Source organism: Phacochoerus africanus, chromosome 16, assembly GCF_016906955.1.
Source record: "Phacochoerus africanus isolate WHEZ1 chromosome 16, ROS_Pafr_v1, whole genome shotgun sequence".
In the NCBI taxonomy this organism is placed as follows: domain Eukaryota; kingdom Metazoa; phylum Chordata; class Mammalia; order Artiodactyla; family Suidae; genus Phacochoerus; species Phacochoerus africanus.
Genome location: NC_062559.1, coordinates 50,265,419 through 50,288,439, shown reverse-complemented (window position 1 = coordinate 50,288,439; position 23,021 = coordinate 50,265,419). Strand labels below are relative to the sequence as shown.

Sequence of the window (23,021 nt, the reverse complement as noted above, 5' to 3'; positions counted from 1 at the left end):
GTCCGTGCCCCATCCCCTCTGGTCCGGAGGGTGCAAAGGCTCCAGCGCAGGGAGGCCCCCAGCAAGGATTGGGGCCCACGGGAACTCTAGAGTCAGTCACGATTCACCATGAGGGTTCCTCGCGGCACACAGGGACTCCCCCACTCCCCGCTAGCTCCCTCCTCCCGTCCCGCACTCCCTCCCTCCTTCCCAGTCTCTCTTGGCCTTCCGCGCTGCACAGCACCCCCTCTCCAGACACCTTCCCGAGCCCTTCTGCGGGCTGGGGTAAGGGTGGGTGCACCTGCCGGATCCCGTCTGCTCCCTGCCAGGCTGCCCACCCGTCTCCGGTCCCCCAGCCCCGCCGGACGCCGAGGCCCCGCAAGCGCGAACTTGGCATGGGCCGTGCCCCTGGAGCCGGAGGAGGGGCTTGCCCCGGGGAGGGGGTGCCTCCTGGGGGAAGGACTGCCCTGTGGGGGAGGACATGTCTTGGGGGGTCAGGCGTATCCTAGGGGAGGAAGCGTCCTGAGGGGGAGCGTGTCTCGGAGGAGCACGACCCGACGGAGGGCCCCTGGGAGGCTGAGGCGGGGGGAGGCGTGCATCCTCGTTGTGGGAGCGCGTCCTGGGGTGGGAGCGCGTCCTGGGGTGGGAGCGCGTCCTGGGGTGGGAGCGCGTCCTGGGGTGGGAGCGCGTCCTGGGGTGGGAGCGCGTCCTGGGGTGAGAGCCCCTCCCGGGGGCAAAGCACCTCCTGGGGGCGGGCTCTCTGAGGCCCCACCCCCCCGCCTGAGCTCCGCCTCCGGGAGCCCCTAGCGCCCCCAGCGGGGACGCAGCTGTATCGCTTGCCGCAGCTGGACTGCTCCCGCCGCAGCTGGACGGCGCGCCACAGCTGGCTAGCCATGGAGGCGACAGCGCCGCGGCGCCGGCACCTTCTTCCGCTGCTGCTGCTGCTGCTACTGCTCTGCGGTAAGAAGATGCTGGGTCGGGCACGGGGGCGCCCCAACCTCCTCGGGGGCCACGGGGACCCGCTCGGCCTTCGTCCTCCCGCACCCGCACCTGGCTGCACCTCCTCCCCTGAGCCCACCAGGGCGAGCCCCGTGCGTCCTGCTCCGGAGGGGCGAGGGGTGACTCGGGGCTCTGTCCCCAGGCTCCTCTCGAGCTGATGGCGACGGATCAGACTAGGACGGAAGGCGCGGGGTCTCCCTCGGGCTCTGCATCGCCAGTGAGCTGGGCCTGGGCCTGTTCCTCCCAGCTGCGATGTCCCCCTCGTCGCTGCCCGGGGGCTAGGGTCGCCACGGCAGCGCGACCTCCTACAGCGGGCGTGCCCATCTCTCCCCCTGTGAGGTAGTGCGCTCCTTGTCCTGAGCTCGTGCGTGCGCGCCATGCACGGGGGTGTGGAGGAGAGGAATCCAGGACCGGGAGGCCTGGACCTTCCCTGCGGTGCCTGTCCGCTTCCAGGACGGTCCTTCAATGTAAATGTGTGTGCGTGTGTCTGGCTGGAGGGGGCAGGGGGCAGCCTTCTGAGGTTTTACCTCCCAGACCCCTTCTAAGCTAGAAAACACCACTCCTGGGGGGAGGCATGGCTCACAAATAGGGAATGGATTGAATGAAAAGCTTGCTTTGCAAAATCGTTCTAAAGAAATCATCTAAGAACAAGTGACAGGGTCTGGGCGCTTGGGGAGGGCTTCCTTGGGCGAGACGAGGTGAGGCTGGGTTGCAGAGCAGGGTCTGAGCCTGGGCGGCTCTGGGAGGGGAAGCAGGTGGGCCCAGCGGGGTGGGGGCCCTGTCTTGGGGAGGTCACTGTCCCCTGGGTCCTTTGGGATGCTCCCTTGCCCTCACTGGCCTCTCTGACTGTAAGATGCACAACTGGGCTTGTTTGCAGTATCACTGTCAGCTTTGACCATCTGGCATTTGGAAAAGGCTGCATCAGCTCACTGACATCTTGAATTCCAGGTTACCTCTCCAGAAGGTGTCTGGGGGGAAGAAGGTGTGACTTCATTTCATATTCCGGTGTTAGAGTCCTAGGGTTAGCTGGATTTTTGGGTTGAAGGCAAGGGTGATGGGTGATTCCAGAAAGCAGGAGCACACTGAGGCAGGATCTGTGACCTTCGAATGCAAAGCCCTTGGAGGAGGAATCTTCTGATTGATTTCGAGGGAAGCTAAGGCTGTCCTCACAGGGCAAGGACCAAGACAGAAATCTCTCTTAATAACCTCGGGCCCATGTTGGCACAGTTCTCGAGGCCACCTCATCTTGTCTCCGTCCCAGTATCCCCCTCCCTTGGAGCCAGGATGGGGCCAGGCCAGCTTCTCAGCAGACATCAGTCCAGTGCTTGCCTGGTCAGAGTGAGGGCCCCAAGAGCTGGCTCGGAATGAGTGAGGGAGATGCAGGCAGGTCACATGCTGCTTTGTCATAGGGGAGATGGGGGCCACATCAGCCCTGGAAGCTGCTGCCTCTAGAAGGAGGATCCAGGGCTGCTGACTGCCTATGCTCTGGATCCTGACACCCTGCTTGTCCCTGAGCTGCCTCTGGGCTGTGTGAAGTGGGGGATCTGGTCTGGGGTAGTGTGGTCCAGCAGAAGTCTGCTCAGCTGGGCTCTGCCTCTGAGCTTCTATGTGTGTTCCCACCCAGAGCTGGAACTGAAAAGGTTTAGCTGCTCATTGCTCAAAAGTCAATGTTCTAGAGACAAGGGTTTGTGGGGTGGGGGGGGGGAGAGGCTTTATTCAGGAAGCTGGCAACCTAGGAAGATTGCAAACTAGCGTCCTCCCCAAACCATCTCTGAGTTGCCAATCAGAGGGCAAGAGCTTTTAAAGGAAAGCTTCAAGGATATGCAGCTAGGGGGCTACGTGCAGAGCAGCACTGCTCAAAATGGAGCAGCTTATGTCATGGCTGCAGTCTGATCATCACGCAGTTAGCTTTTTCCCTCTGGTGGTGGTTTTAACAGCTGCAAAACAACTCAGGAATGTGCATCACACACCGGACCTTGCCATCTATGTTCTTCAGAGAGGAACTAAAGATTCTGGAAGCACTAAATGGCTGATTTGCTCTTTGAATGGTTACCAGTCTCTAGGCTTAACTATTTTTGTCATTACATGTCTACATCCTTTCAGTGATTCAATCATTAATTCTTCTATTTTTTTTTTCTTGGCTGTGTCCGCAGCATGTGGAAATTCCCAGGCCAGGGATTGAACCTGCCCCACAGCAGTAACCTGAGCCTCTGCAGTGACACCTCTGCAGTAACAACTCCGGACCCTCACCTGCTGGGCCCCATGGGAATTCCTCATCATTCATTCTTGAGCAGGCTATTTGTGACTCTGGAGAGGTCTCAGGAGACTAAAGCCTTCTGGGCTTTGGTACCTGAGGGGTCCCGCAGGGTCCTGGTAGGTTTCAGTCCTTCCTTTTCGGTGATATCCCCCCACCTGAAGAGGCACAGGTGCGAAACATGAAAGTGAATAAAATTTTGGATGGCGAGGTTAGTCATAAACTTGGCAGTGGAGTTTGGTTTTCGTTCCCTTTTTGTTTGAGCTGTTCCTGAATCTTTGCAGAAACGGGGTGACAATTGCTCTAGGTATTTCCTGCTGAAACAGGGTGTGGTCTTGCCTCAATTTGGGGTGTGGACACAGAGTTGGAAATAGTTCCCAGTTCCAAGTGTAGTATCAATATTTTGTGTTATGAAAACGTTACTTCTTTCTGTATTGCTTTGTCAGAGCACCTGGACAAACATTTGAAAATTCGTAGACATATTGCAATGAAGATAGTAATCAAAATGCATCTCTGTATTTTTTCCCTTAGTGGCTAAAGCAGATGTACATTGTATGTGTAATATACAGGCTGTTTTGGTTAGCCTGAAGTTCCAATTAAATCATGTGTAAACCAGGATGACCTTTCCATACCTTTTTTTGTTTGTTTGTTTGTTTTTACTTTTTAGGGCCGCACCTGCATCATATGGAGGTTCCCAGGCTAGGGGTCGAATTGGAGCTGCAGTGGCCGGCCTACACCACAGCCATGGCAATGCCTTATCCTTAACCCACTCAGCGAGGCCAGGGATCAAACCTGCAACCTCATGATTCCTCGTCGGATTCGTTTCTGCTGTGTCCTGATGGGAACTCCCCCCATACCTTAATCTGTGAAAATTTCTTCTATCATTTCCCCCTTTTGATTGCAAATCTTTCAGTAGAAAGCATTGATGATCCAAATACTTGTCCCTTGATTGTGGTTGCTGCCTGCTCTGGGTTCATCATGCCCTTGGTGTTAGGCCTCCTTTTTTGTTTATATGTTTGCCTCGGTGTTCACACTGGGGGGAAACTACTGACATAATAACCAAGTACAGGTAATTGGTGATATCAGTTACCAAATTGTCATACAAACTTTGTACGTGTGCTTCAAGCAGTGATACACGCCATGAGTAGTTATACTCTGTGACAGCTTTACCAGAGAATTTTTTTCTTTCTTGGCTGCACCCATGGCATATGGAAGTTCTTGGGCCAGGCATCAAATCCAAGCTGCAGCTGTGACCTACGCCACAGCTGCAGCAACGTTAGATCCTTAACTCACTGTACTGGGCTGAGGATTGAACCCAAGCCACTGCAGAGACAACGTTGGATCCTTAACCCACTGTGCCACGGTGGGAACTCAGAAATTTTTTCGTATATTGTTGTCCATGTGGTTTAAAGAACCAAATAATCTTAGTTTAATATTTCTTTCTTAGATACCTCAGGGGCTCTTTGGGAAACTCAAAGTTAGAGAAAGAAACTTGCAACCTGTTGTCAAAAGCAGCTCAATATTTCACAAAAACTTTGTTCTTTTAGCAGAGAAAACCAAGCTCTAGTCTTGTATTTACTTTTAATAACAATTTATTTATTTCATTAGATTCAATCTAATATTAATCCGTTCTGACCATGCACAGAACTCTTTTCCAAAGTTTTCTTTCCCATAAACCTTCCACAACTTTCTGTATCTATATGTTTGTCTCTCATTTTTTTCCCATCTAGAAACAGCCAGCTCTAGGATAAAATTATTTTCCTCTTTTTTTAGGGCTGCATCCAGGGCACATGGAAGTTCCCAGGCTAGGGGTCAAATCAGAGCTACAGCTGCTGGCCTACACCACAGCCACAGCAACGCGGGATCCAAGTATTTTGCTGTGACCTATGCTACAGTTCACGGCAACGCCAGATCCCTGATCCACTGCGCAAGGCCAGGGATTGAATCCGAATCCTCATGGATACTAGTTGGATTCATTTCTGGTGTGCCATGAAGGGACCTCCCCCAAACATACGTGTTTTATAGCATAATTTCTCTCTTTAAAATGGTACCAGACATGTGTCTAATAAACCCAAACATCTTTAGTTTTTTTTTCTCATAAAACAAAAAAAGGTAAACTCAGACTTATCTAGCAATCAATGTTCCAGTATTTTATCTTAAAAATAGCTTAGACCATATTACTCAGCCATTAAAAAGAATGAAATACCAGCATTTTTTGCAACATGGATGGACCTAGAAACTATCATGCTAAGTGAAGTCAGTCATACAATGAGACACCAACATCAAATGCTTTCACTGACATCTGGAATCTGAAAAAAGGACAGACTGAACTGCTTTGCAGAACAGATGCTGACTCACAGACATTGAAAAACTTATGGTCTCCGGAGGAGACAGTTTGGGGGGGTGGGGGGATGTGCCTGGGCTGTGGGATGGAAATCCTGTGAAATCAGATTGTTCTGATCATTACACAACTACAGATGTGATCAATTCATTTGAGTAATAAAAAAAGAAAACAAAATGACTTAGACCTTCAATAAATGTTTAGCATTTAACATGCACGAGTTTGCTAGCAACTGTGCCTCCCAGGGCTCCCTTACAGCGCCCCCAGAGAGTGTCCATGCTACTCTGTGTGTGCGAACGTGGCACGGTCACAGTTTTTGTCACTAATAGGAGTCATGTTGTCCTGCTGTTGAGCCACCTCCTGTCCCATTGGATTCTGGGGACTCAAGTGGGCCCAGGTGCAACAGTTGGATAGCGGGTACCCCAGGGATGCAGGGACTGCAAGGAAGTGCTTGGCCAGCAGGTGCCTTGGCGTTCCTCTGATGCTTCTCTTCATGGCATAGACCTGGAAACTGAGGTCCAGGGTTGGGAGGGATTCTCTTCCTCCCCTCTTCCTCCTCCTTTTCTTTATTAGCTTTGGTTGCTTTAGGGTTTATAGTGTGTGTTTTTAACGTCTCACTGTCCGTCTTTAAGTGATATTATGTCAATTCACGTATAGCACGAGAATCTTCCATTCTGACTTTTACGTTTTTGCTGTCATACAGTTTATTTAAACTGAAGTTGTAAATCCACGATACTTTGTTGGTTCAGTTTTCACAGTCAGTTACCTTTTAAGGAGATTTAACTATTGAGAAGCGAGTTTTATACGTTGACGTGCGTAGTTACAATTGGTTGTGTACGTTATTGCGCGCTTCCTCCTTTGCCAAGATCAGTATCTACTTCCGTGGTACTTCTTTCTCCCTCAAGGATATTCTTAAATATTATTTGAAGTTTGAGTGTGCTGGTAATACTTTCGTTCAACTTCTGAATGTTTAAAAAATTTCATTTTATTATTTATTGACTTATTTATGGCTGTACCTGCGGCACATGGAAATGCCCAGGCCAGGGATTGAATCTGAGCTGCAGATGCCATCTATGTCACAGCCTGGCAACGCCAGATCCTTTAACCCACTGAGCCGGGCTGGGGATTGATCCTGTGTCTCTGCAGTGACTTGAGCCGCTGCCTTTGAATTCTTTTTTTTTGGGGGGGAGGTCTTTTTTTGCCATTTCTTGGGCCGCTCCCGTGGCACATGGAGTTTCCCAGGCTAGGGATCGAATCGGAGCTGTAGCCACTGGCCTACACCAGAGCCACAGCAATGCGGGATCCGAGCCGTGTCTGCAACCCACAACACAGCTCACGGCAACGCCGGATCGTTAACCCACTGAGCAAGGGCAGGGATCGAACCTGCAACCTCATGGTTCCCAGTCAGATTTGTTAACCACTGAGCCATGATGGCAACTCCTGCCTTTGAATTCTTAATCCACTGTATCACAGCTGGAGCTCCCAAATGTTTTAATTTTTTTAAAAAAGCTTTTTGAGATATAACTCAGTAGTACAGTTCACCCATTTGATGTATATAGTTCAATTTTTTTAAGTACATTCAGAGAATTTTGCAACTATTGCCACAGGCTGCATGAGGACATTTTCATCACCCCCAAAACATTCCAGACTCTCCCTAGCAGCCATGCCCCACTCCACCAACCCCCTCAGCCTTAAGCGACTACTAGTCTGCACTCTGCCTCTGTCTGTAGATTTGGCTATTCTGTAGATTTGACTAGATGTAATCATATAACGTGCAATATTTTGCGACTGGCATCTTTCACTGAACATAATGTTTTCAAGGTTTCTCCGTATCGTAGCAGGTGTCAGTACTTCATTCTTTTATGGGAAACCAATAGTCTGTATTTAGAATCTAGAGATCTTTTATAGAACTCTAATATTCTATAAGGATATCCTGCATTTGTTTATCCAGTCATCCCTTGGTGGGTATTTGGGTTGTTTCTACTTCTAGCTATTGTGGATAATGCAGCTGCAAAGAATTTCATAGTTTAGCTCTTACATTTAGATCTATTATATGTTTTGCATTAATGTTTGTGTATGCTGCGAGGATAAAGTCTACCTTTATTCTCTCTTGCATGTGTATAGACAGTTGCTCCAGCCCCATTTGTTGAAAAGGCCACAATCTGGTGAACCTCTCTGGTGAATTGTCTTGGTACACTTGCGGAAAATAGTTTTATTCTAGAATGAAGGTTGATTCCTGGACTCTCGATTTTATTCCATTGATCTTTTCGTCTATCCTTACGCCAGTATGCACACTAGGATACACACAGTAGGGCAGTGTACACATACATGCACGCACAAATACACATACAACACACCCACATAATCATACATGTAGACACAACACTCATACACACATCAGGACACACACGGCAGGGCGGTATATATACATTTATATTCACATACACCAGGATACACATGACAGGGCAGATGGACACACACACACAACGTGCACAGACCCCCCCCCCCAAGATGGGCCGTGTACACATAGATGTACACACACACAGGTGTACACATGTACGTATACACCATACATGCGCCGGGACACTCACAGCAGGGCTTTCCCTTGATTACATGATGGAAGGCAAACCTGGGGGTCATGAGAGGCAAGTTGATGAGGCGGGGACCTGACCCCTGGAAACTGGGGGGATCCTGAGGGTCAGATGGGCATTGCTGGTGGGAGGAAGGTGTTCTCCTGCGGGAGTGACAAGGAGTCCTGCGGCAGGGGCCCTGCCAGACCCCAAGAGAGTTCAAGGACTGGTCCCTGTAGCTGGACCACAAGTCCTTACAGCCCTCAGCCCCTGGCCTCCTGGAGCTCAAGGGTGTGACTTTGGCAGGGTGGGGAGTCCTTACTTTCAAGGGGCCTCCGTTGCTGCCCAGAGGCCCCGGACTGTCATCAGACGCTCGGACTCCTTCTCGGGACATGTTCCAGGGCTTCTCACCCTCGAGCCACGGACGCTGCTCCCCGCCCCCACCCTTGCTGGGACCTGTCTGCCCTCAGCCTCTCCGCCCCCAGGACTCCGTCTCTCTGCGTGCTGCCCTCCCCCTGCCTTCTGCCTCCCATGCCCACTGGGAGGCCCCGCCCCTCAGGCCCAGTCTCAGTGACACCCCCATGTGGGTCCCTCTCTCTGCACGGCTTCAACCTCCCCGGGTTGCATGGAGGCCAAGGGGAGGGAGAGCCCAGGTGGCCTTGGGGGACGTCGTCCGCAGGAGCCCTTCCGGGGCTCCCGAGCCTTCCGAGCAGTGCTCACGGCTGTCTGCTCTCTAGGCGAGTGTCCCCCGGTGAGCGGCTGCAACGAGAAGCGCATGCTGGCCATGCTGCCCCGCTGCGGCAAGACCTTCGCCGAAATGATGAAGAAGGTGGAGGTCTGGAAGTGGTGCAACCTGTCGGAGTTCATCGTGTGAGTGCCCCTGCTCAGGCGCTGGGCCTGCCCCCGCTCTGCCCGCTCCCTGCCCGCAGCCGGCCCGCAGCCTGCCCACGGCCTGCCCACAGCATGCCCACGGCCTGCTCACACCCTGCCACGTCCTATTCACACCCTGCCCACACCCTGCCCACACCCTGCCCACTCCCTGCCCACAGCCTGCCCACAGCATGCCCACACCCTTCCTACGGCCTGCCCACAGCATGCCCACGGCTTGCTCACACCCTGCCCATGTCCTGCCCGCAGCCTGCCCACGTTCTGTCCACAGCGTCTGTGCTCCCAATGCTCAGAGGTCCATCCTCAGGCCCCTACTCCCCTCACCAACCGTGCTAGCGCTTCCAACTGGACCCCCCCAGGCTGTGTGTCCCCCACTCCTCTGAGTGGGGTCATTGCTCTGAGAAGCCCTTGACCCCCACCCACCTCCCTGATCAGGATTGCCTTGGGGTGCTTGCCTTGGGGCGCCTGCCGCTCCTCATGGTCCTGTGCTGGGTGGAGATTGTCATTTGGGGTCGTCCTCACAGCACCAGCCAAGGCTGGCTTTGTAGTCGGGACCAGTGGACCCCAGGGACACTGAATCTCACTGATGCCCACCCGGTGTGGTGGGGCCACGCCGCACCACAGGGCCCCACGTTCCAGAAGCTCCCGAGGTTTTTCATCTCCTGTGATCACTCTCAGCATCAAGGTCAAGATGTGCCTTTTACCTCCTTGGAAATCCCTGATAGGCGATCCCTGCCCTCCCCCACTTCCCACTTGGCCCTCTCAAGCTGCTGCTGTGCTGGCGGCCACGGCAGACTCCAGCTGTCCCGGGAACCGTGCCTGCCCGGAGCCCCATCCTCTCTTGGAGCCCCCCATCTGCTCAGTCTCCTCAGTCCTCTTTCCCCTCCAAGACCCCGGTCTCTGTGCTCTCCATTCCCAGTGGCTGTTCTAGGGGATTCCATGCCTGTCTCCCTGGGGCTGGTGGCTCCTCGTGGGCAGGGTCCACGTCCACCGCCCCCTGGTGGGCCCCATGCCTAGTCATTCACGGGACCAAATGGAGTGAAATGTCTGTGTTCACTGGGAATGCGTGCTGAGGGCTCAGGAAGGGGCTTGGCCAGACCTCTTGTCCTCAGAATCTGACCTGGACTCCAAGGTGGGAGTGGACACACAGGGGGTAGGGAGGGGAGGGAGGATGAGGCAGGGGCTTCTTGGCCTGTGCCCCTGCCATCTGCTAAAGCCTCAGGGCTCAAACAAACACCCAGCCCCAGGGCCGGGGGATGGCAGAAGGGCAGCCAGGAGGGGGTCTGAGGGTCGGAGAGAGAGGGGCCAAGATTTGCCTGGTGGGAGGTGGAGTCTGATGGGCTGGTCTGCTGCCCTCCAGCTCTGTGTCCCCCTTTCCCATTTGGGCTCTGGCTGCGGCTTCTCTAGCTGTGAGATGCACTCCAGGAGCTGGAGGGAGGGGGCTCCTGGGGCCAGACTGAAGGGAGGACACAGGTGGGGGGGCAGATGACCAGGGATGCTTGGGACGGGCAGACCCTGCCGTGACCCTGGTTCTGTGAGGTCCAGCAAGCAGTGGCTTCCTTGCGAGGAACGCCTTGATTTTATTTCCAGCCTGAACCCGGGCTGGTGAGTTAACAGGGCGTGGGGGGCTGGGTACAGGGACGTGCGCGTCCCTGCCTCCCCACCCAGGGCAGCACGGGGTGTCAGCTGGTAGGAGCTGGCTTCGGTGGCTCTTGCCAGGTGCCTGAGGGCCTGACCTTTGGCCCTAAAAACGTTTGCTGTTGTAACACAGAGCCAGTTCCCTGCGTCCTTGAGAGGCACCAGACGTGGGCATTCTGCCGTGGCCCTGCTGGTTAATCCACAGAGATGGGTGCTGCGCTCAGCAATGCCCCGCTCCTAGCCATGCGGGCTCATGCTGAAACCTCACCAAGTGCCCACTGTGTGCCAGGCACTCGCCAAGAGTGTATTCACGGCACCTCATTTGGTCTTTTTGGTCACCTCATTGGGTAAGAATTAGGAGCCCCGTTCCTAGGCGGAGAACCCGAGGCCCAGGGAGGCTAAGCAACGTGGGCAGAAGAGTCAGGGAGACGGTCCAGGCCGCGCTGGGATTGGAGGAAGCCTGTTGCATCACATGGACTCTGCATCCTGAGTCCTAAGCTGCTATTCCGTGCGGTTTTCTGTGCGAGGGGGTCACGGGGACCGCCCACCACCTCCTGGCCCCCACGGATTTGCTGCCCACAGCGGGGTGTCCTCCATCTGCCTCGTCTCAGCCCCTCTGAGCCCCCAGGGTGGGTCGAGGCTTTTTATGGTGTTGGGTTAGAGGCTCTGGGACAGCAGGTCACTGACTGGGGCCCAGCGGGCCTTGGAGGATGTTGGATTTGCCTGAAGACCTGGCTGGTGAGGTGTCCCAGAGCCTAGGCAGGTCTCAAGGGCCACATCATGGCTCACAGCCAGGCTTCCTGCCCTCTTTTTCCCTTGTGTGGCTCTTCCTTGCCTGGGTCATCTGAGAGCTGTAGGGCAGACATGTGCCTGACCAGTAACTCAGGGTCTGGGCTGGGCGACTGCCTGGAGCTGCCCGGCAGGTGGGGACCAGGGGTTCAGCCCCTTTTCCCACCCCCTTCCCAAGCAGAGACAAGCTTCTGTACAGGAAGCTCCTTGCAGGAAGCAGTTCCTTCCTTTGCCAGCTCAGGCCAGGCCAGAGGATAGGGGGAGGAGGGGGCCTCACCCCGGCCCCCAGTTCCCACGGGAGATGAGGCAGGAGCCCCTCCCTGCGCCTGTCCTGCCTGCAGCACTCCGCCGGTGCACCATCCAGCAGGTGTCTGTCCAGCTCTCTCCCCAGAGCAGCGTGGACAGTGGCTGCCAGTCTAGGCCACCTCCTGCAGAGGCCGCTAATCCCGGGCCAGGGGGCTGCTGGGCTGAACTCTGGGTCCTGGTAGCTGTCGCCCTTGGTTGGCCTCAGGGACTCTCCAGAGCCTCCTGCCTGCTGGCCGGGCCACCTCATGGGTGGTTTGCTGAGTGCCTTTTCCAGCTTTGATCAGCACAGGCAGGAAGACTCTGGGGCGGCGGCAGGGGGTGGGTCTCATGTCTTCCTATCAGCTGCAGGCCGGGGGAGGAGACTTCTGAGAGGAGGGACCCCCCGCCCCCCCACCTGCTCCATGAGGGCAGGTGGACTTGACTGGGAAGCAGCCGGCACTTGGCCTCAGAGACACCTCCTCTCGGGGGGCCCACAGGGTGGCCCTAGGTGTCGAGGGCCTTCAGGGTCCAAGTGGCTTTGACCCCGTGCATCCTTTGGCCTTGGAGAAAGAAGCCGGGCCCGGCGTGTCCTCTGGGAAGACCTGGGAAGTGCTGGGACCCCGGGGCTGGGGCGCTGGGCGCACGTGTCCTCATAAGGAGCAGGTCCCGGGTGTGGATGACGAAGGGCAGGGATGGTGAGGCGATGCGGATGTGGGCATGAGGTCTGGACCGGGAGCTCGCGGCCTCAGAGGTTCCCTGCTGGGCTCAGCTGCTTCTCTTCCAAGATGAGAGGGCCCGGGGTTGGGCTGGGTGGTCCTCGGGGTCTGTGGAGAGGGGTCTGCTCTGCAGGGTCTCCTGGGGGCAGGGGACACGCGGGGCATTGAGTGTTTGTGCCCAGTAGCCTGTGAAGCAGAGCGGAACTTTGGGGGGGAGGCTCAGGTGCAGATGGAGGAGGGCTGAGCCTAGAGGTGGGAAGTGCCAGGATGCAGGGGCTGCGGTCACCAGGCTAGAGAACCTCTGGGCAAGGATGCCAGGGGGATGGACCCTGCCAGCCCAGCAGGCCCAACAGGGGTGGGAGCACGAGGGTGCCCTCTTCCCACGTGGGCTGGGGCCCTGCTGGGAGCAGGCGGCCCTACAGGACTGCCCCTCACTTCCGGGCAGACGGTTGGTTGGTCGGTTGGGGCCAGAGCGAGGAGGGCCTGGGGAGCTGGACCATCAAGCCCTTTGCCTTCGCAGGTACTACGAGAGCTTCACCAACTGCACTGAGGTGGAGACCAACGTGGTGGGCTGCTACTGGCCCAACCCCCTGGCCCAGAGCTTCATCACCGGGGTCCACAGGCGCTATTTCCACAACTGCTCAGTGGACAGGCAACAGTGGCAGGACCCCCCGGATGAAATTCTCATCCCGCTCATCGTGGTGCCCATCCTGCTGACCCTGGCCATGACTGGCCTGGTGGTGTGGCGCAGCAAACGCGCCGCCCAGGTGGTGTGAGGGCCCGGTGAGTCCGAGGGGCCGCGCCCGGAGAGATGGAAGAAAGTTCCCCCAGGGCTGGGAGAGCCCGTGGACGCTGCTTCTGCTGCCCCCCGACCCTGCCTGGGTGGCCGTGGGCTGGTGAAAGAAAATGTGCTGTGGCTGGAGCTTGTGTGCCAGGCACAATTGCCGCTGCTTCGCCCGCGCTGCCCCCGGCCGGGCTGGGCCTTTGGGGTTCCTAGGTCTCCTTAGCACCTAGTCCCATGGGGCCCCAGACCCTGCTGCTGCCTTTCCACTGACTCTGCCCCTGGTCCCACTCCAGCCCTGACTCCACCCCCGGGCCTGACCCCCACCTCCGGCCTTGACCTCACCTCCAGCTCTGACCCCACCCCTGGCCATGACCCCACCCTCAGCCCTGGCCCTGACACCCACCATGACCCTATCTCCACCCCAGGCCCCCATTCCTGGTCTTGACCCCTGCCCAGGCCCTGCTCTGACTCCACCCCCGGACCTGCCACTGCTCCCGCCCCCTGCCCCGCCCTGACCCCACCCCCAGCCCTGGCTCTGCGGCTGGCCCCTAACCCCAGCTCGGGCCCATCTCCCACTCCGAACTCACTCCCAACTCTGGCTCCACCCCAGCAGCCCTCTGGAAGGGTGTGCCTATTCCCGCCTGGCTGGGCCTGGGGGAAGAGAGGGCGGGAGGGGCTTTTGTAGGTCTGTGCTTTGCAGGCCTTGAGGCCTCTTGGTCGGGACCCTGCCTGGAGAGAATCTGGAAGACAGCGTTGGGCTGAGGGTTCCACGGAGCCGCAGCGCAGCCTGAGACCTGGTGTCTTTTGTCATGACCAGGGGCTGGAATTGGGGGTGGGCCTCTTTCCTGACCGGCCCCCACCCCGTGAGCAAGACCTTGGGGTGAGTCCCGAGCGCTCTCGTTCTGGCTGAGCTCTGTCTGCCGTGTCTGTGCTTTCTGTGAATAAAGACTCATGCTACCCCTGGGGTTTCCAGCTTTATTTCAGGGAATTCTGAGAGACCCAACTTGGCCTCTTAGAACTGGCAAGTCCCGCACGCCCATCTTACAGACGGGAATATCATAGAGGGCTTCACAGGAGGGGAGGGCCCTGCGGGCAGGTGGGAGGGGTCTGCACGTCCAGCTCACTGCGGTTCTGTGCCTCCCGCGGGTGCCCAGCACTTTGAGGGTGGAGGGAGACTTCCATGGCACCCCTGTGCCCTGCACACGGTGGCTTGCTTTGTACCCGTTGAAGGCAGGGAGGGAAGAGGAGCCGGCAAAGGGCACGTCCTCTGAGGGACAGAGGGCACCAGGAGCAGGGTGTCTCTAGGGCCGGCCCCACCGTCTGACGTCCTCTGTGCTCTTATTTCTAGAAACATGCATTAGTGTGCAAGTCTGCAGGCACCCTTTCGGGCTGAGGGGCCTCTGGCTCGGTTGGGACGTTGACTGAGACCAGTGCACCTGTGCCTTGTGTGTTTGAGAGTCTGGACGGAGGGCCTCACCTGCATCGAGGGCCTGAGGGCCTGGGGGCAGTGGGGGCAGCCGCACTGCTGTGTGCAGGACTGAGGGTGGGGGCCGGCGGGACCCCGGGCACCTGTCCCCACTCGTCCCATCAGGAAGGAAGCTAGACGTCCATTCAGCATGTTCACAGACTCAAGGTCCAGGAGTAAGGCGAGTCTACTCAAGTTTCATGTGTGAGCCTTTCCCCGCTTTCTCCCCATTCACGGGTTTTTTCCCTGGGGTCTAGAGGAGTCGGGCCCACACAGGGAAGGTGTGTGTATGCATGCGTGTGTGTGTGTGTGTGTGTGTGTCTCTCCCCTAGCTTGAGGACAAGGGGATTCCTTGTCTCTGCATTTTATTTTTTAAAAATTGAATTGAATTGAATTGAATTTTGTCTCTTTCTTTTTAGGGCCGCATCTGCGACATATGGAGGTTCCCAGGCTAGGGGTTGAATCGGAGCTACAGCTGCCGGCCTACACCACAGCCACAGCAACACGGGATCCAAGCTGCGTCTGCAACCTACACCGCAGCTCATGCAGGAAAGCCCGGATCCTTAACCCAGTGAGCAGGGCTGGGGATCAAACCCTCATCCTCATGGATCCTGGTTGGGTTCATAACCACTGAGCCACGACGCGAGCTCCCTCCATCCATTTTATGGACAAGGAGTCTTGATGTGGTATCTCCCTAGGACGGCCGGGATTTCCATGTCACAGAGACTAACTTCCAGGTGGGAACGGGTGAGTAGTCAGGGCTCCCTTCCCACAGCCAGACCTCACTGGTGGTGAGGGGAGGGGCTCTACGCCAGACACGGGATGCTGAGGATTCTGGGCCCCATCAGCTCACCTATAAAGTGGAGGTTCCTGCCAAGAGAGGCAGGCTGAGAGGACGAGAAGCTGCTGTCCCCACTCAAACTCCTGCTCATAAAGTGGGGGTGTCATGCCTCATGGTGGCGCAGTGGTAACTAACCCAACTAGTGTCCATGAGAATGCAGGTTCGATCCCTGGCCTTGATCAGTGGGTCAGCAATCTGGGGTTGTGTGAGCTATGGTGTAGGTCACAGATGTGCCCCGGATCCTGTGTTGCTGTGGCTGTGTTGGAGGCCGGCAGCTACAGCTCCGATTCGACCCCTAGCCTGGGAACTTACATATGCCGTGGCCATGGCCCTAAAAAGACCCCCCCCCCCCAAAAAAAAAGAAAGAAAGAAAGAACGAAAGAAAGAAAGAAGAAAGAAAGAAAGAAAGAAAGAAAGAAAGAAAATGGGCCACTGGCCATGACCCCAGCAACCCCAGGAGAGTGAGTCAGAGGTCTCCACTAGCAGCAGTCGTGAGCTCTCTCCGTGGGAACTGACTTTACTGAGAATAGATGTGGCGAGTCCAAGCCTAAGGGAGCTCTCAGGAGCTGTGCGGATTTGGGGGCTGAGGAGGCTGGAGGACACACGGTGGAGGTGAGGGTGAGAGGAAGCTGGCAGCTCCATGAGAGCACATGTTAAACCACAGGCAGCTGGGTTTTCCCACAGGGAACAAGTGGGGACAGGGACAAGAACAAAGAGCCCTGATGGGGTCAGAGCAAACCCCAGAGACGGAGACGTTAAAGCCACCCTGTCAAGGGGCCCAAACTGAATTGAATTAGAATGTGGGGCATTTATGTCCCAGGTCATTGTCAACACAATGGAGCAGCTGCAGGACACCAGCAGAGGCTGACAGCTGATGGGACACCCACAGAGGCGACAGATTTGCGTAGAGATCAGACACGGGGACATCAAAGCAGCCCTGCAGAGCCTCTGCGGTCCTGGGTGTGTGTGGCGAGCCCAGAGCTGTATTCCTTGGGAGAGACATTCGGGCTCATGCTGTCCAGCCCATCCACCCCGCGAGTGTCAGCATCTCACCCTGGCCGGTCCCCCGTTCTCACTGTGAGCACGCGTGGTCCTGCCTCTGTCTTACTCATCCACGCAGGTCAGCCCAGGTCGCCCCTCCCCTGGAGGGGGTGGGTGCCGGAACCCTCAACGTGGCCTTGACCGAGGTGTGCTATGTGTGGACTCTGCATGATGGTCAAGGCGTGGGGGTGCTGCAGAAGACCGCCTGGGTTCGATCCTGGCTCGGCCGCTTGTGGCGTGACCTTTGCCAAGTATGCGGCTTCTGCACACGGTGGGTTTCTGGTCTACACAGGGTCTCGGGAGGATGGGATGAGATAATCCACAGCTCAGCTGAGCCTGGCACACAGTAGGTGCTCACTGGTGGCTGTCATTATGGAAAGCCTGGGCTGAGGTCTGAAATGGGGAGTCCCCCAGCATGTCCCTCCATGTGACAGCATGGGAGTGGATGACGGTCAGGGGATGATGGTCAGGGGACAGGCTGACCTTGTCCCCTGTGCCCTGTGGGAGCGGAGAGGCTGCACAGGTGCCCAGGACCTGGGCTCCTCCCCAGCTTGCTGAGGAAGAGGGCCCACAAAGGCTGCCAGCACTGGGTCCCTAGGGTTTTGGAGACCGGTCCTGCCTGAGCAGGGGCTGGAGGGTCAGACGGGGTCAGGACCAAAGGAGGCTGGATGGGAGGCCGGGTGAGATGCAGGCTTGGCCTTGGGGAGGCTCTGGGCGAAGGGCATGTTTCTGAGGAAGGTGGGGGTGGGGGTCCCCTTACACCTGCTTGTGAGAACCCTGGTATCTGGAGGCTGTGGGGGGTCTGGATAAAACTGTGATGAACGAGCAGAGTCAGAGGGTCCACAGGTTTGGTTTCTGTTGTCACCAGGAGAGACTCTGACAGAGGCCATTCCTGGCCCTCTGCGTGTCCCCAGGGGCGGTCCCCTGCGCGGGGGGGACTCCCGGATCCTGGGGTGGTTGGTGCTCTGGTTGGGTTTGGTCACAAAAGGCACCAGCAGCTAGCAGAGTGGGCGGGTGTCTCCCGTCACCCCCGCTCACGTCACAGCTGGCACTCAGTCTTACGGCAGGGACCTTCGTCAGGGCCGAGAAACTGACAGTAAATGACGTGATGGAAAAGGAAGGGTCAAAACAGAGTCCCCATTTACAGACACACGATGCTCTACCTAGAAAAGCCAAGAACATCAAAAAAATAATTAGAACCAAGGAGATTTTAGCGTGGCTTGAAGCAAAACCAATTTAATCTATTTCTATAACAGCAATATTCAAATATAAATTATTGTAGGAAATAGCCTATCCACAATAGCCACAAAACTGTAAGATATCTAGAAATAAACCAGATAGGACAACTCTCAAGATCGAGTGTATATACACATATAAAGAACTTTAAATCAATGAAAAATAAGTGCAATTTTTAAACAGGCCACTGATAGCAAAGAACTGCAAAGAGCTATAGAAACAGCTTACAGGCACACAGAAAGGAGCTAAGTCTTAGGGTAGTTAAATTAAAATAAGGAGATATTCATGTTGACTGTGAAAATGACAAAGACGGAGAATGCTAAGTGTTGGTAGGCTGTGTTGAAAGATCTTGGTTGGACCTTAAATAAATGTATCTTTTTTGTGGACAATTTAGCAATCTCCATGGGAAAAGAGAGGTGTTTTTTCCAGCCCAGGAGCAGTGCTGGAGAAATACGTGCACACCTGCGTGTAAAGGACAGGGAATGAGGCTGTGCTGTTGCGTTGTTTGCAGGATGGATAGACTGGGAATGACTAAACAGCGGGAGGATTACATCCATACCGTGGCACACACCGTAGAACTTGGAACAGATGAGTCAGGAGATGGAGGAGGCTGACCAAAGCTGATCTCTCCCCCTGATTCCAACAAACTCCAGACAGATCCAAGAAGCAGCCACCTGAGGCCTCCAAGAAGCCAAGAGCAGGCTGACCAGGGAAGTTAGAACCACTCTAACAAGGCTGAGGCCCATGACTTCCTTTTTATCCTCCACCTCTGGCTTTGACCTGAGGTCGGGCTGAACTCTGGAACTTTGCCAGGTGGATGGCAAGCCTCCAGGAGGACCGCCTCATTTTTAGACGGACCATCAGACAATGGGACCCCTGCTTGCTGGAGACGGGGAACCTCAGTCTTTCTTTTTCCTGGTCTTTTGTTTCCAGCCCTGCTCCAAGGCCAGCCTCATTGGCAGAGTTGTGCCACCTGGCACACCTCAGCCCCTAAAAAGGACAAATCTACATTAGTCACCCATTGCTGTGTCACACGTAGCAGAGTGAGACAACATGTTACATTAATTATCCTACAGGGTTTCTGAGAGTTGGGAATCTGGGAGTGGCTCAGCTGGGCAGGTCTGGTCCAGTGTCTCTTGAGGCTGCAGTCACACTGTCACGTGGACTGCTTCACCTGAAGCTCAACAGGTGCGTCACTTAGGATGCTCTGGCTCCTCACCCCATGGGCCTCTCCCTGCTGCCAGCATCTCCTGGAGTTAGTGATCCCGGATCACACAGTTATCATTGCAGAATCCAGACTTCTGCTCTCAAACAAATAGGAAGGGACCCAGTGGCGGTTGAGGACTGGAGGGATGTGGGTGTTGGGGCTTCATGGGGGGGGGGGCATCTAGACCCAACGCTTCCTTCTTTACAATGAAAAGTCCACATGTAACAAAAAAGCAGCAGCGCCACCAAGCGTGATATTTAGGGAGAGGGAGGTAAATTCAGCCATTAAGAAAAGGACATTTGCAGCAACAGGAATGGACCTTGAGGCCAGCAAGCTAAGTGAGCAGTCTGAGAAAAACAGATACTGTCCGATCCCATTTCCCTGTGAAATCAAAAAAACCCGAATGCACAGGAACAGAGAGTAGAGTGGTGTTTACAGGGGAAGCGACTGGGGAGATATTGATCAAAGCACACAAACGTCCAGTTTTAACATGAGTAAGTTCTGGGGACTTCATTTATAGCAGGTGACAGATGATAGTCAACAATGCCGTATGCTTGAGGAGCTCCCATTGTGGCTCAGCAAGTTAAGGACCCAACATAGTGTCCGGGAGGATGCAGGCTCCATCCCTGGCCTCGCTCAGTGGGTTAAGGATCTGGTGCTGCCGCAAGCTGCATTGCAGGTCACAGATGTGGCTCAGATCCCGTGTTGTTGTAGCTGTGACATAGGCCTCAGCTGCAGCTCTGACTCAACTCCTAAACTCCTACCCTGGGAACTTCCATATGCCACATGTGTGGCCATAAACAAAAGAAAGAAAAAACCCCAAACATTTTTTTTTTTTCCTTCAGGCCGCACTGCTGCATATGGAAGTTCCCAGGCTAGGGGTCAAATCTGAGTTGCAGCTGCTGGCCTACACCACAGCCACAGCAACTTGGGATCCTTAACCCACTGAGTAAGGCCAGGGATCAAACCCGCATCCTCAGGGATCCTATTCAGGTTCGTTAACCGCTGAGCCAGGAAGGGAACACCTCCAAACAAGATTTTATAATTTAAATTTGCTAAGAGAGCAGAGTTTAAAAGTTTTCTCTACTACTAAAAAAAAAAAAATATATCTACACATATATCAGATTATTACATTGTATACCTTGCAATATATTTCATATCAATTATATCTCAATACACTTGGAAAAAAATACTGAAATAAAAATTGTTCGGAAAAAGATACTAAAATTATTGTTTGCAAGAGATCAAAGCAGTTACCTTGAGGAGGAAATGGGGGCGGTGGGCAGGCCGGTTGTTTTCATGCATAAATCTCTTTTTACTGCTTAAACTGGGTCACATATACTTTTGATAAACACGAAACTGCGGGGAAGGCTGTGTGTAGCGGCTGCACTTCTGTGATGGCGAATGGATGAGGCCGGCCATGGGCTTGGCCTGAGAAACCCGCTCGGGGTGGTTGGGGGATGGCTGTCAGTGTTGTTCCGACGGCCACCCTGCCTGTTACACTCGCCCCGTGGGGGACAGGCTGAGCTCCCGGCTGAGGCGGCCCAGGATGGGCCTGAAGGATGGTTCGCGTGGTTGTCCTTGCCCTGTGGGCGGTGGACCTGGGGCTGTGTGGTTGGTGAAGCAGTGAGGATGCCTGGCCAGGCCTGCCCTGGGATGGCTGATGGAGTGCCGAGCCTGTGCCCTCCCCGCCTTCCCCCGGGGAACACCCCACTTCCCACACAGCTGGGCCAGGGGGCTGGGGTAGGGGGGGCGGCCTCACTTTGGAGTCAGATCTGAAAAAATATTTCTGGGAGAAAACCCAGAACATTTGCGTGTTGGCAATTCCCTGTCTTTTGGGCAAAAGCTGGCTGTGGCGGTAGCCGATGCCATGGCTTTAAAATGACCTTTTGTAAAATGTCTCAAATATGAGACCCTGCAGTCCAGAAAAGCTGAACCTTCTGGAAAGGGCCCGGGCCGCTGCAGCAAATGGCACTCTTCCCCACCTTCTGTCACAGCCTGGGCTCCCGGTCATCTCGGAGGCTCCTGATGCTGCCAGCCCCTCCACCTGCCCCGAGTGAGTGTCTGCTTTCGAGCTCCATTCGGGAGGCAGGAACACTTCTTAGGAATGGAGGCTTGCCTGTATTCTTGGGGTGCGGGAACCCCAGCTGCCCCAGCATGGAGGGGGGCGGGAGAGGCCAGGGCTAAGAGGTTAGCTGGTGATCTCTCTGCCTGGGGGTGGTGGCAGAAAAGCTCAGGACCTGATGGAGGCACAGGGGCTCTGGGGCCACTGCGCAGGGCTCCACATCTGGGCAACAGCTGGGTTTTGGTAGCAGGACAACGGGTGGCATGGTCTGGTACTCAGAAAGGGCCGCAGAGGGGGTGCTGGGAAATTAGGCCCCCGTGTGCAGGGGAGGGTGCAAAGCACGTGACCATGACAATGTGGGGAAAAGCTGCAGGAGCACCGGGGAGGCCGCTGCTGCCTGGGGAGGAGGAGAGGAGGGCCGCTGGGCCAGGCGTGGAGACAGGTCTGGTTCACTGCAGGGATCTGCCAAGTGGAGTCGGGAAGGACTTTTGACTGGAGGCTCTGCATGTGCAAAGGTCCTGGGAACCAACAGAGGGCGGGTCGAACAGGGACCAAGGGCTGGTCCAACCGCAATTCAGAAATTGTACCTGTCTGAGATGGGGTGAGGGGGTCAGGCTGGGGTTCCCAGCTGGCCTCTGAGGGTCAGTCACAGCAGGCTCCCTTGTGGCTGGGCTGGGGGTGCTGGGGCTGTGGCACACACCTGAGGGGTGCTGGAAGCCTCTTGATTTTCGGGGCTGTCCAATCACAGCTCGTCTGTGGGAAGCAGAGATGGCTGTCCATGGGAGGACCCCCTGCTAGTGGCGCCTCCTGCACTCCCTAAGCCCCAGGGCCCAGGCACAGATGCTGAACCCACAAGGCCAAGTTCATGGGAGCTCTTTGAAAAGAGGGCATGGAGAGGGTCCCGCCCCCCCCGAGCCTCGCGGGGGGCATTGGGTGGGCCCTCTAGGGAAGTAGAAAGCCTCCTGGGGAGTTCCCTGCGTGGCTCAGCCAGATAAGAACCCACCTAGTATCCATGAGGATGCAACTTTGACCCCTGGCCTCACTTATTGGGTTAAGGATCAGGCGTGGCCGTGAGTGGCTGTGTAGGTCACAGACACAGCTCAGATCCTGTGTTGTTGTGGCTGTGGTGTAGGCTGGCAGCTGCAGCTCAGATTCGACCTCCAGCCCGGAACCTCCGTATGCTGCAGGTGCAACCCTAAAAAAGAGAAAAAAAAAAAAAGAAGTAGGTGGGATCATCCGTAGATTGCTTCCGAGGCACCTAGAGAGGGGGCTGTTGAAGGCAGGGAGCTTCACGGCCAGGAATTAAAGTATTTCCTGATAGCAAATCCACAGGGAAGGAACAGTGGGACCTGGGCTTCCAGGAACAAAAAATAGCACATCCTTCCTGAATGTTGACTGCCTTTCGGAAACCGTGCCTAAGTGTCCTGTATCCTGTGACCCCCACTTGATCCTTGGGGCAGATTCTATTTTTATGGCTATTTTGCAGATGAGGAGACTGAGTTCTCAGCGTGGTTAGGTAACACTCCGGGGTCATCGTGTCACTCAGCGACTTACAGGAGCAATCCTTTTTTTTTTTTTAATTGTTATTTCCCCAATACAATTTTTTTTTCCTACTGTGCAGCAAGGTGACCCAGTTACACACACACGTATACATTCTTTTTTCTCACATGATCATGCTCCATCATAAGTGACTAGACATAGTTCCCAGTGCTATACAGTAGGATCTCATTGCTTATCCATTCCAAAGGCAAGAGTTTGCATCTATTAACCCCAGATTCCCAGTCCATCCCACTTCCTGCCCCTCTCCCCTGGCGACCACAAGTCTATTCTCCAAGTTCATGATTTTGTTTTCGAGAAACTCCGTTTTGGTCTGACTTCAAGAACAGTTGCAGTTCTCTTATCCAAGGGGACTGTTTCTACCCT

General features: G+C 55.3%; 1 protein-coding gene across 1 annotated transcript; it reads left to right on the top strand.

Annotated features, from left to right (window-relative positions):
• Positions 1-781: 781 nt before the first annotated feature.
• Positions 782-14,204, top strand: RAMP3 (receptor activity modifying protein 3). The gene is made up of 3 exons (XM_047762894.1): positions 782-939; positions 8,881-9,013; positions 12,980-14,204. Exons 1-3 carry the CDS (start codon positions 873-875, stop codon positions 13,233-13,235), a joined length of 456 nt encoding a protein of 151 aa, XP_047618850.1. The 5' UTR covers positions 782-872; the 3' UTR covers positions 13,236-14,204.
• The last annotated feature ends 8,817 nt before the right edge of the window (positions 14,205-23,021 follow it).

What these genes read in the sequence shown, in the direction of transcription:
- RAMP3 (XM_047762894.1), top strand. Translation starts at nt 873, where the DNA reads ATGGAGGCGACAGCGCCGCGGCGCCGGCACCTTCTTCCGCTGCTGCTG. An exon ending in GCTGCTGCTACTGCTCTGCG is followed by an intron (nt 940 to 8,880) that starts GTAAGAAGATGC and finishes TCTGCTCTCTAG; the next exon opens with GCGAGTGTCCCCCGGTGAGC. An exon ending in AACCTGTCGGAGTTCATCGT is followed by an intron (nt 9,014 to 12,979) that starts GTGAGTGCCCCT and finishes TTGCCTTCGCAG; the next exon opens with GTACTACGAGAGCTTCACCA.